Below are 13,492 nucleotides of genomic sequence, written 5' to 3'. Positions count from 1 at the left end.
CTCTCCTAATATCAATCAAAGATTTGAGTGAGTATAAAAATACTGACATACTTATTTCCTCCAGCAGAGAGAGTGAAGGATGTTACACTTGATAACGGATTTAAAAGGGAAAGAACAAAAAGGAGGTGTTTTGTGTTACAGCACAGAAGCAACTTCCAACAAATAACAGCTCTATAACCCCTAGCAGTGATATATTTTGCTATTAATTTCTGTCTAAGGAGAAATTTCTGTAATTTTCCACTGAAAACTGAAGTGTAAAAAATACTGCCAAAGCATTCCACCACCTCAGCAAATATTAATAACTGCAACAACCCAACAGTTAGGCTTTTATGAGGAAATATCTGATCATACTTCACTGGAAAAACCTGCTGATTTCACAGCTTGTTTAGAGCTGAAATACAGTGAACTCAGTGATATTGTTACACATGGGGGGGTAAATTTTAGGTTCTCTTTTCAATGAAAATAGAACAGAAAATGTAAAACAAAAATAAAGTTGAGAGAGCTAAGACAAAAGCCTCAAACAAGATGTTTCCAAAAATAACAGCTTGTGCATCTCAAATCTTTTTTTTTTTTTTTTTCAGAAACCTAAATAAGTAAAAATAAATACATAAATTTTTGTTTGTGCACTGAACCTGTTTCAAGGTATCATTTTATTTACATTGTTTCAAGAACATAACTTATTTGTTTGGAACACTGAATGAGGTCTACTTACCTGCCATCAACTTTTATTTTAAATCAATACGTACTGCTATCAAGAGAAACTTGCAATCTATCAGTAATCCTTAGCAATTAAAAGACAGGATTTCTACATAAGCAATGGTCAAATCACATCAAGCTCAGAGACCAAAGAGTGAAAGACTCTGAAAATCCATTATAAAACCAAGCAACAGAAGAGCAACCCTGAGGTACAGAAATACCATGTCATAGCATAGATGCAGGAATAATTCAAGATTGAATTATTGCTGATTTTTACCCCAAAAAATGTGTTTATATCTAGGAAAAGTACACATCTCTGCAGATGTGTACTCATCAGATTATTTTCTCTTTCTCAACTTGCAAAGTGAAACAGTAGTGTCATGAACTATCGCAGTCATCAAAACAAGATGCTATTTCTGGAGCTTAATAACAATTTGCATGTCAACACTTAATTATTTGATTACTGATCATTACCATAAACATTACCAGCTGCTGGGTTTTACCAAGGCAGTTGAGAGGACAGACTACACAAATAAAAGAACAAATTTTTCCCAAATTTAGAAGAGAGATCTCAATGAGTTGGGTTGTATTTTGGTTCTTCAAAAGAAAAAGAAGTTCATAACCAGCAAAAAACACGAAACAGTAAACAAATTGTAAAAAATCAACAAGAAGCAACTTCTTCCGTTCAGCTTGCTTTAAAAGTAAAAGGTACTAATGATATCCATTCTACTTCTACAGCTGCTTCAAAATCTACTGTATATTCAACCTCCTGATTTTTGTGGATATGAAACATGCAAGAGTGAGCTAATCCCTGATTCTTCTAGTAAGCTCAGTGATCAGGGGGAGAATTATTTCTGAAGAGACAGTGAAGTATCTCAAACTCCTCCCTGTCCTAAATATCAAGAAAAAGATGGTATCTGTGATCAGAGTTAAAGATCTCCCTTTCATCGTAGTCCTAACTACAAATTCTATAGAACAGAAGACAGACTAATAATTTGCAATATTTTATAACTAAAAGCTCCTTAAAGGCAAGTTAGTTGAACATCTCCTCTCACCTTTCCAGAAACAGAACTGCCAAAGTACAGTCATTTCTGTAAACTTCTCAGATTATCAGAAGCAAAGACCTACCCAGCTTCCCAAGTGTCCTTCCCACAGCAAAATGCAGGAGCTTCCAAGATTGCAACCACCAAATAATTGTCTTGACTACACTAGCCACATGTGAAAAGTCCCTGTGCATCTCTTTTTTGCCTTCCCAAGCAAGAAGGTCCAAATGCACTGAGATAAAGCCTTGCTGAAGTCTCCCCTCAATCCTGTTCCCCCACTATAGCAGCAGACAGCCTGACCATAACCAAAGGAATCTAAGTAAAGCAGAGAAAGTCAATACACTAAATACATTAACCTATTCTCACCGATATTATCAATATATACGTATTTTAATGAACAGATTAACATCTTTAGGAGTCCATAAACTTCACAAATACTTCGTGTTCTTCAAATGAGGACCAGTTTTCCTTCCCCAGTAAGAAGCAGGGAAGCAAAAGAATCCTACCAACTAATTTGCCATTTGTAACTTTTTTCCTGCATAAAGCTTCAGGCACAGTACCCTCAAGGGGGTGTTAGGTTTTTTCATTTGTCTGTTTTCTGCTTTGTTCTTTTTCTAAGCAGACAAATGAAAAGAAAGATTTCCAACCCTGCTCATGACAAAACCTGCTTTTAACTTCATTCAAAAGAGAGTTTATTAAGAAAAGCTCAAACCATAAAAATCAAAAATAGAGTTCTAACTTAGCTAAGTGCTGACTATTGCTAGATGTGTGATACTTAAAGGGGACAACATCAATTACTTAAGCTAAATATAAAATATTTAACCACTTTATCAAATGCTACATCAGTAAGTGTCTGAAGTACTAGTACATATTACATATATATCTATATCTTGTATATCTATATTCATCTCCTGGCTTTGCAAGTTACAGTGTCTCTCAACTTCAAGGAAGACAGAAATGTTATTCTGTCAGCAAAAAGGTGGCAGCAAGTCAGTTCCACTTCTGAAAAACTGACAGCAAAGTACTTACATGGCAACTACGACATCCTCATGCTTCCATGTTACAAAAGGCTAAATTGACTTCTCACAGAAATAACAGTAGCTACATGAGAAGTCTTGAAAATTTTGCCATTTTACATAGCTTAATGTTAGGTTATTCAGTCCATAAATGGGAAGAGGAAACATGCAATAAGTTTTTTTTTAAAAAAGCTTCATTCCTAAATTTCTCTATCAGCCAAAATAGGGAAAAAGGAAACTCTACAGCATCCTTTGTCCCACATTGACTTGAATAAGATAAAATGCTTATTATACACTTTTGCTAACATACTCTAAAACTCTGGAACAGAAAGGGCAGTGGGGGAGAAACTACCAGCCTTCAACATGTCCTCTCCTTACCTCAACTTTTAGTTCTTACTACAAGGAAAAGAAATAGTTCAAGGACATATATACGATGATGAACACAGCAATTCCACAGGCAACCGCAACGAAAACCATGTGATCATTACTGTACATTACAATACCTCATCACAGTATTCCAACGCTTAAAGGGCACCTACAGAGAGGACAGAGTCTGTCTCTTCACAAAGAGGGAGCCACATGGAGAGGACAATGGGTGGAATCCCCATCACTGGAGATTTTCAGGACATGACTGAACAGAGCACTAGATAATCTCATCTAGGCTCCCCTTCTCACAAAGGTTAGACCAGGTAGTCTTTCAAGGTCCTATCAAACAGGGCTGTTCTATGATTCCAAGAGAGAGGTACAGCCCCACAGAGTTTGCTGTACAAGTGGCACCAACCGAGAAGAAACAGTAAAGTAGGATAATGGGTGTCCTACATAAGCTTCACTTCCAGTTAAGAGCATTTTCTGAACATCCAAGAGGTTGAACTGAGCAAAAAGGCACTCAATAGTATCATATGCAGTTCAAATAGAGCAAAAGACACCTTAACAACAACAAACTTTCGCAGGATAGCATGATTCAGTATTACTAAGTTAAAGTAATTTCCCTCCAACTGCTTGTCAAAAAGGGGGAAGCACATGTGCAGCAGGGTCACCCCACACTTGTCAAGTCACTGAAGGGAACTTCTATTGCCTAGAAATGGTTCCACGACTGTGCAAGGGACACACACTCACAATATATTACCTGAAATCCTCTGTCTTCCTACTTTGCCTTGAGAAAAGACATCACTACCATGTCATTCTCAAGCTCTTCAGGCCATTTTCCCATTACTTTTTTTCTGAAAATATCTTTGCCCAGTAAGATTTGGTTGCTGCTTATGCTGGCCTTTCTTCTCTTAAAGGCCCATCATCACAACCTCATACTTTTTCCATACCTTGTCCTCCTCTTACGTTTATTTTCCTACAGTTATCTGCCACTCCTTAAACTTCAAGTCATATAATCTAAAGTGTATCTAATGTGATGTGCATTTACTGTTTTATCATTCACTTTACCTACAAGTTACAAGAATCAGCAGCTTACTGCACAAGTACCAAACATGGCATATTGGCAGATTTTTAATAAAACGCATCAGGATTAGCACAGGTCTCCAAGCCACAGCAACTCTACCAAAGCTTTTGTGTGTGGGAGCCTCCTAATTCTTGGCTAACACTACAGTACGATGTAACCAAGTAAGTAACATCCTGGCACCACAAAAACAGGCTGTCCCACTTCTGTTCAAGTTATTACCTACTCCATGACTGGAGTGTTACAATGGAGAGATGTTGACTCTCAAGAAAAGATAGGCCAGGAAGACAGGAAGGAGCAGTTGTCTTTTATGTCTCATTTAAGGAAATGCTGAGAGCTGGGATAGTTTAGCCTAGAGAAAAAAAGGCTGGGGGTGGTGTCACCTTTTCAGTGTATACAAATATCTGAAAAGAGGGTGTAAAGAAGACCAAGCCAGGCTCTTTCCAATGGTGCAAGAGCAAAATCACATAATAAATGAAACACCAAGCAGATCAATACCACTACAAGTGGCAAAACGCATGAACTCAGGTGACTATCACTCAAAACTCAGCTCCTGGTCGCTTTCTGCCACTCCCGGTACCGCAGCCCTGCTCCCCCCGGGGCAGAGGGTGCTCTCCCCAGGACGACCCCCTTCCAGCTGCCGTGGCGGGCCTGCGGGCGGGAGGCCGCGGCCAGGGGCGCCCTCAGGAGCGCACCGGCACCGCGCAAGACGAGGCCTCCCCAGCACCCGGCCTGGGGGAGGGAGCGGGGCTAAGCGGCCCCCAGGGAAAGGCAAGGCAAGGCCAGGCCGGGCCGGGCCGGGCCGGGCCAGGGACCCCAGGACCCCACCTGCGCCAGCAGCGCTTCCCGCTGCCGCTGCCGCTCCTCCTTGCGCGCCGCCAGGCTCCGCTCGCTCTCAAACCCGGACGCCATCGCCAGGCCCCACCGGAAGCCGACGGCCGCACAGCAGCCGTACAGCAGCCCCGCCGTATGGCGAGGTCGGCGGACTGTCGTAAACGGCGTCCCTAGCAACGGCGGGCAGAACGGGGACGGCTCCTCCCGCCGGTGCCGTGGGGCCCCCAGCCCCCACTCCGCCGGGTTCCCCAGCGCCCTCCTCCTCGGGCCGGGCCGGGCCCCCCAGCGCCCTCCCCGCCAGGCAGGGGCTCGCCGGGTCCCTCGGCGCCCTCCCCGCCAGGCAGGGGCCCTCCGGGGCCCCCAGCGCCCTCGTACGGTGTGAGGCGGCGGGTCCCTGGTGCCCGCGGCCGCCAGCTCTCAGCCCCTCTGGTGCCCCTCGCCAGTGCCCGGCCGTAGCAGTCTGTCTCTCGACGGAGTTTCCCCAACTTCTCTCATGGCATCGGAATTAAAGTCAACCTCTGGAAGGCCTTCCACGGCCTCGCAGATGAAGGTCACAGCAAGCAGCGTGTAGTGACACAAGCCTGTACTGCTTGACTGACAGGACCACAAAGCGCCGGCATGGGGACCCCAACCTCCAGGCTCGCCCTCCTGCTGGGCCAAAATTACCTTGTGGGAGCCCCGGCCTACTCGGCTGGACCCACATTAATGAGCAGTGAAGAAGGGACATGTGGGCTTACCCGCACTCGCACGTCCGGTGCCACGCAGCACCTCACACTCCGCATTGCCACGACCCACCTGCAGAATGGTCTCCCAGCTGCTTTCTGCCCTGTTTGCAGCTGGTTCGGTGCATCCATGCTGGTCAGTGGCTTCTGTAATGGCAGGGTGCTGGCTGCTTGGGATGTGCCTGGATGGGAGGGGGGAAATTAAGAAATATGCACGTTCAAGCACTTGGGAGTTGCAGTCAGCCAACAGTGTTTGACAGGGCTGCTATATCTCAGGTGAAGCAAATGTTTATCTGAGACATAATTTCTTTGGGATGAGATCAGAGCATTACTAATGTGTCTGACACCAAATGTGTTCACAGTTGCCAAGTAATAACATTATTTAGGTAAAGGTCTGAGAAAAGTGCTTGGGTAATTTGTTAGCTATTTGCATGCGACAGTATGTTTTCAAAGTGATAATGGTAATTTAATTATCATCTCCGTGGTGGTATTAAAAGTGTAAATTGCATTTGCATCTTTGTTCAATTTATGCTATGACAGTTAACAAGATCTCAAGAAAAACCTGTTGCAGATTACCACTAGGTAAAGAATGATAACTGATAGAGCTTCCAAGGCACGATTTAGAAAAGCAGCACGTGAACCCCCGCTGGGGAGCTATTTACAAAGCAAACAGATAGATACAAAAAACATTCCCGCAGGATTGACTAATGCTATGATCAGTCCTTAGCTATATGCAGCAAAGTACACTGGTTGAGAGAGGAAAAGCAAGAAAAACACACGTTTGGCCTGGTAAGAAAAGCCTCTTCTCTGATCGTGATGTGCTCCTCTTACCGACAAACTGGTTTCTTTCCATCCCGGTGTTACCACTTGCTCCAGGCAGCCAGCAGAGCATCTCAGGTGGGTGCTCCCTAATCTGCTCAGCACACAGCCAGGCGTATTGGCTTAACAGATTTGTATTAAATCTAAACAGCAAATTGATAGTCCATGAGCTGACCTGACTAGTTGTGACTGCATCAGTTTAGGATGTACTTAGAAGAGGCAGCATGAGAACAGAAAGCCTGGCAACTGTGTCAGAGGTTAGAGACAGCTGCGGATAATTTCTTCCCCCAGTACAGGAGTCAGAAAAGGGAACATGTTTTCTACAGCAAGAAATTACAAAGAAGAGAACTCAAAACATATTTGATGTTAGTCTTGATATCCATGACCCTCCACATCATTAATAAGGTGGTACTGTAAATTTTCATTTAAAAACACATTTCCAGTACTCCTCTCTTCAGGAGAGAAACCATGATGCAAATACACTCTAGAATCTCAAAAACAGAAGAACAATAAAAACTAGAAGGCCATTTTATAAATATGATCATCATGCCTTTGGGGTTTTTGAGAGCTGATTTGAATCTTGAAGTCAGCAGTTAGGGAATGGATGACATAATTGAATCTTATTTCCTCTCCCCATCCAAGAAAATTATTTTCTCAAGGAAGCAGGCAAAAACAAAAGTTTAGACTTATTTCCTTCAAGATGTTAGTACGTCTGAGAGCTCCTCACATGTTCAGAAATCTCCAAGGAGCCTAGAGAACAAGTCCTTGGTATACCACTTTTAATGGTCAGCTGGGCACCTCTGTTCAGTTGTCTCATTCTCAGTGCCAAAATTAAACTCGCTAATAAAACAATAATGCTTCAGAGATACTGATCTTTGCTGAACTCATACAGGGAGGCACTGACCTTGCAGAGTGTAATATTATTTCCCCTTTAATGGCATATTTTATACTTTTTGTGAAAGAAGCTGGTGTCTCTCCAACTGACCTGTGTTATAAACCTCCATGCTGCTAACATTCACTGCTTGCCTTCAGCACTCTGTTTGATATTTTATTTTTATACAAAAAAGATTGGGAAAAAAACCCTCTCCACTCAGTGTAATCTTGTGCAGTTTTCTGTAAGCAAAAGGCAAAGTTTCACTCGGGAAAGGAGTTTTTTACTTTGAGAATGTGAAACTTTTTTTCTGCAGTGCCATTGGAGAGCGTTTCTTACCTCAATTTTAACAACACATTCTGAAGTCTTCATACTAAAGAAGCACGATATCCAGTAGGATGCTGGGGAAAGGACAGACAGGTGGTACATCTAAGTCAAAATGTGCTTAGTTTCAGTTAATTCTCATTCTGTTCATTTTTAAAACCACCTGGTTTTCAGTTGCCGTTGGTACCGCTGAGCAGTCATTTACATTTGATTCTGAGGGATTACTTGCACTGGGATGGGAATTTTCAATAACTTGTCTAAGAAATAAAAATATCGGTCCCTGGAGAAATTGCAGGGGGAAAAAAACCCCAATGAATGACGCAAATATGGGGAAAAGCTTATTTCTTTCATAGAAATTTCATTATGTTTCCTCAGGAGAAAATTAAAGCAACTGTGCCTAAACTCAGTGCCATAAAATGACAGAACACTTTGCCCAAAAATCAATGCAGTAGCAATGCCTGGTTTATTAGTTGCTTGTACCTGAATTGTGCAGTGAGGGCCTGATTGAAAAACCAGACAACTTTCTACTGTCCATCAAAAAGAGTGCTCCTGGCAGCAACAAAAGAGCCCCTGTGACACTGAGGATCCTGACAGCCTGCCTTGGAAATGAGAGCTCAGCTTGCAATGAAAATGAAGGAGGAGACTATGGTGGATTGAGGAATGACTCACCCATTGTTCCGTATTCAATAGCAAATCGTGTGTTGTCTGCCCCTGAGCAATAGTTATTTTGTTAATTTGCTCAGCTACTTTGAAAACAAGCCATCTCTTCAGCTGTAGTTTGCCAGACCAGGGGGGTGGAGTGTAGAAACTTCCATTTTCCCTCTCACCACCCCAGCTTCATGACTGTAACAATGAGAATTATTCATCTGGGAAATTCTCCAGTGACAACTACTACTAATAGATGTTTTGTGAGGAAGGTGTTACACATGTGAAATGATAACTCGTTCAGTTCATTTCTTGGGGGGCTTTTACATGCTTTCCTTTTTTTTTTTTAATCAGACGGGAAGCACACAGCAGTGATACCACTCATCCTGTCCTTGCTTTATTGAATCTGGTAACATGCCTTTTTAGAAATTATTTGAGAGAAATGCGTAAGTCCTTTCTGGTGCCTGCTTAACTTGGAGATGTCCAGAGGTTCACATATCGCAGGGAGCGTCAAAAAAGCTACTTCCGAAGTGAGACATAAATTCTGACTCAGGTCAGGCTGCGGCAGGAATTAAAGCCCTGGGGCTTTAGTTTATCAGTCCTTATGCATCATACCAATGCAGTAATAACTCAAACAATCTTAGGCGGAGCTTCAATGCAGTGCAATGGATCAGTTTTGTTTTTAAAGTGAGATTAAAACGTATCTTTGCTTCTTAAAGGTAGGTCAGTTCTGTAAACCAGGTTGCAGCCTAGTCCTGCAGACAGTTATATCAGTTATAAGAGCAGCAATACCTTAAGCTGATACTGCAGACACTCTGTACAGAGAAACCACAGCCTTTGCCCTTTTCTCCTGCAGTGCTGCTGCTCAGCCCAATGCACACTCACCTGGGCAGCACCCAGCAAACTAAAGGAAGCTGCTGCAACACTCCCAGCTGGACTCCGTGTGTGGAGTATCGTAGGAGTCTCCTTTTGTTGCAATAGAGAATCAAAAAACACACGGGGATGGGAGCGTGTCTTTAATGAAATGGTGAACACTCACGGAAAAAAACTGGTGAGACCTGTGAGATCTTGCTCCGTGGAAAGGGCTCCGGGGCACTACAGCACTGTAATGATAATTGTAAAGAGAATTTGACTGCCACGGAGAGTGTCCATAATTGTCTCTTTTGGCAGCAACTTGAACAATTGACTTCTCTCCAATTTTCACCCCACAATTCCTGAAATTGCTTTTCATTTTTCTTTATTTTATACTACTGTGTTAAGAGGGAAGGGTAATTTCATATCCAACTCTTGTCGCAGCCCTTGACCCAGAAATATCTGCAAATACTGTCTGAGTAATGTGCCTGACATCCCAAGCCACCGTCTTTGTCACTGTTCTTGACAGCAAACCCTCTGAGGAGTGTAACACTACCAGCTTGTCTTGCCGCTCGACTCATTTTCAAGCACAAATGCCCCTCCAGGCCCCTGTTACCGTGAACACACAGGCTACACCAAGCAAGCATACCTTCAGCATATGTCACGGTGTTGGATACCACCGAGTCGGAAAAGAGACCATACAGTGGGAGGACCTTGGATTTCTTTTAGCGTGTGCTTTAGCCTCTTCTGTCCTACAAGTTTCAGAGTGGGAAAGACCAAACATAATATCTTTCATAGTCAAGATCTTGATATTTCTCCGCAATGTGGTTTCAAGCTCTCACCTTGACTGTCACAAGCATCCTAGGGAGCTGTTGACATTGTCAGAGATACACACATCCATGCAGGGCATCCTGCCTGGATGGGGGATTCAGAAAGGAATCCATCACACAGGAATAATGCCTTTTTATAATGCCTTTATGCCTTATAAAGCCAAGCACATGCCAGATAGAGTAGACGGGTAAGAAGTGATATCTGCCCCTCTATTTTCTCCAGCCTGTTCCCCCAGGAGCCTACCTGGCATGCCGGCCTGGCCAAATGATTGACTCAATGGAGAGGATTATTTGGGAAGAGCAGAGCTGAGGCAAGAGTTCTGGCCATCCTAACACCGCTCTTACTAGTGATCCTGGTATGATAAATGTACCTGTGGCCCGCCAGCTGGCTCCATGTCTTTCAGGTTTTGTAACATAAAATGAGAGAGAACAGGAATAGTGCCATAGATTGCCAGACTTTGTGTTTATTTAATCTGTGAGACATCAACAGAAAGAGACAGACTAGTCACAGTAATTCCTCTAACTCAAAGCACACAGATAAGCCAAATCTTCGTGATCAGTATTGCTTCGTTAAAGGGAATTGGTGCCAATGTGTTTCACTGCAGATCACTCTCTCATTTACATCCTTGCCACCTACAGACTGGGATCCAAGAAAAAAGCATGATAAATAAACATGCTTTTTTTACCACCTTCTTAATTGCACTGCCTCAGAAAGAAGGGTTAGAGATCTTTTATAGCAAAAAAAAGCAACAGAACTCAAGTCCACGTTCAGAACTGTGCCTCCTGTACACTGACACAAGAAGCATTCATGTGAGGAAAGGTTCAGCTTTAATGAATGGCGTGGTGAATCACTGCTTGTGCTACGTTTGCAATGAAGAATAAGGTGATATGGGCTAGAGAGATCTTAGTACGCATTTCAGTCTAATTTTAATTGAATACAGACAATGATGTGATGCCCTCACTCCCCTAGAAACTTTGTTTCTTTGTCTGAGGCTTAAATTAATCTAGATGAGAAGGACACCATGTTATTTTGTGAGGAAGCAGAAGGGAAAGTACTGTCATGGTTTTCCTCTGGTCTGCATGACTGTGAAACCAAGTCAAGCCCAGGGGCAGGATTCCTGCACCCCTCTCCAATCTTAGCTACCACCAGAAGTGCTGCTGCACGTAGCCAGAAGCAGTAACCATGTGCTTTCTGATAGGAACCAGGCTTCCTCTGGCCTCCACCGTGGAGGCTTGCCATAGGCACTGCCTTTAGGCCCACATGCAGTGTTAAAAGCTGCAGGTGACAGCCCTCTCCTGTCAGTGCCATAGAAGGTCTTAAACCAATCCATCTACTAGAACCAGATGCCTTTTAACACACTGTCTGAGGCTCTCTCTGAAAGTCCCAGTTCCCAAAGGCCAGAGTAGAGAGTGCTGATGCTGGAGGAAAGTCTAATTCATTTCTCGTTAATTTAAAAAAGTATTAGACTTGTCGGAGGACTCAAAAATATTTCTATGGTCTGAATATGGATGCTAGTTTCCAGTGTCTTTGAAGTAATTTGACTTCAAGGTAATTTGAGAGGAAGCAATCTGAAGGAAAATGGGGAACCAAACAATTGGTCCAGATGAAATATATCCTCTCGTTCTGGTGGCCTAGTGAGAGGCAGTGATGAACTCTAAATAAAGCACCCTCTGATCCTTCTTCAGAATATGGGAACGCAGAGGGAGGAAAGTGAGATGTGAAGTGAGTACACACTGCAGAAATCATTAGAGTAGCAATAAAAAAAAATGAGATAGGAAGCATTCCTCAAAGAAACCATGCTCTCTTGAAGGGCATAACCAAGACAAGGGTCATGCTAGAAACTGGTTCTTATGGTAAATTAATAACAGCATCAGGTTAGTTATGAGACAGGCTATTTACTGAAGGGCTTTATGCCAAATTTCCCAGGCTGAGGTGCCTCAAAAGAATCTATTTTTCAGGAACGAAAAATTGCTCTCCAAAAATTAATGTAGACTTAAAGCTTAATCATTAAATTCAAAGAGTAATTCCTTGAAGCTCTGTGGAAGTCACATCTTTGGTCATGCTTGCTCCTCTGTGGATACCTAAGACAGAGAGAGGGTTCAAGGACTCATCCAAAAAGGGAGCAACATTTGGCCAGTGTTGAGGCTTGTGAGTAATCCAGCCCCCGGAGGAGTGCAGACCTGATGAGGATGAGACAGCCTGCTCTTTGAGGCTCCAGGGTTCACATCTCACATAATTCCTTCACATGGACAATACGACCAATATCCTTTTAAAAGCCAGTGCTCGATTAAAAAAAGAACCATAAAACAAGTGGGTTGGAAGTGAAAAAAGGCAGATAGGGAAAAGATTGCATGAAGTCCGGCAGTGAGGAACAAATAGAGAGAATTTGAATGGGAAATATAAAGTATTAGTATTTTCAAGGGACTCGGGTATGGCATTACTGTAAGTCAAGACATTATTTCAGTAGTGGTATATTAGTAAGTCTGATGTGGGTGAGAGTTTAGAGGCCATGAGGCCAGTGAGAGGAAACGTGTACATTAATGAAGGTGAAAAGATGGACAACACACACAAACAAGGCCTCAGAAAGGGATGTTGGGCACAGAAGATTGATTGGGGCCAGGGGTGGGGGTGGGGAAGGAAAAGAAATACAGCAGGTTTGTGTTGCTAGATTTAGGGAAAACAAAAGAATGTATTAAGACTATCACAGAATCACAGAATTGTAGGGTTGGAAGGGACCTCTGGAGATCATCTAGTCCAACCCCCCTCCCAGAGCAGGGTCACCCAGAGCAGGTTGCACAGGAACGCGTCCAGGCGGGTTTTGAATATCTCCAGAGAAGGAGGATCCACCCCCTCTCTGGGCAGTCTGTTCCAGTGCTCTGCCACCCTCAAAGTAAAGAAGTTCCTCCTCATGTTTAGGTAGAACTGCTTATGTTCAAGTTTGTGCCCATTACCTCTTGTCCTGTCCCCAGGCACCACCGAAAAGAGCCTGGCCCCATCCTCCTGACACCCACCCTTTAAGTATTTATAAGTGTTGATAAGATCCCCCCTTAGTCATCTTTTTTCCAGACTAAAAAGACCCAAATCCCTCAGCCTTTCTTCATAAGAGAGGTGTTTCAATCCCCTAATCATCTTCGTAGCACTTTGCTGCACCCTCTCCAGCAGTTCCCTGTCCTTCTTGAACCGGGGAGCCCAGAACTGGACACAGTACTCCAGATGCGGCCTCACCAAGGCAGAGTAGAGGGGGAGGATGACCTCCCTCAACCTGTTGGCCACACTCTTCTTGATGCACCCCAGGATGCCATTGGCCTTCCTGGCCACAAGGGCACATTGCTGGCTCATGGTCATCCTGTTGTCCACCAGGACTCCCAGGTCTCTTTCCACCAAGCTGCTCT

At 43.5% G+C, this 13,492-nt stretch overlaps 1 protein-coding gene across 1 annotated transcript in view; it reads right to left on the bottom strand.

Moving 5' to 3' along the window:
• CWF19L2 (CWF19 like cell cycle control factor 2) overlaps positions 1–5,165 on the bottom strand; it is a 77,211-nt gene extending 72,046 nt beyond the window's left edge. The window contains exon 1 of the mRNA XM_074570351.1: positions 5,031–5,165. Coding sequence (XP_074426452.1) covers positions 5,031–5,114 — 84 coding nt within the window. The 5' untranslated portion in view covers positions 5,115–5,165. The remainder of the gene's footprint in view (positions 1–5,030) is intronic.
• Positions 5,166–13,492: the final 8,327 nt, after the last annotated feature.

This window comes from Larus michahellis, chromosome 1 (assembly GCF_964199755.1).
Source record: "Larus michahellis chromosome 1, bLarMic1.1, whole genome shotgun sequence".
Taxonomy (NCBI): domain Eukaryota; kingdom Metazoa; phylum Chordata; class Aves; order Charadriiformes; family Laridae; genus Larus; species Larus michahellis.
This window is presented reverse-complemented; position numbering and strand designations above follow the sequence as displayed.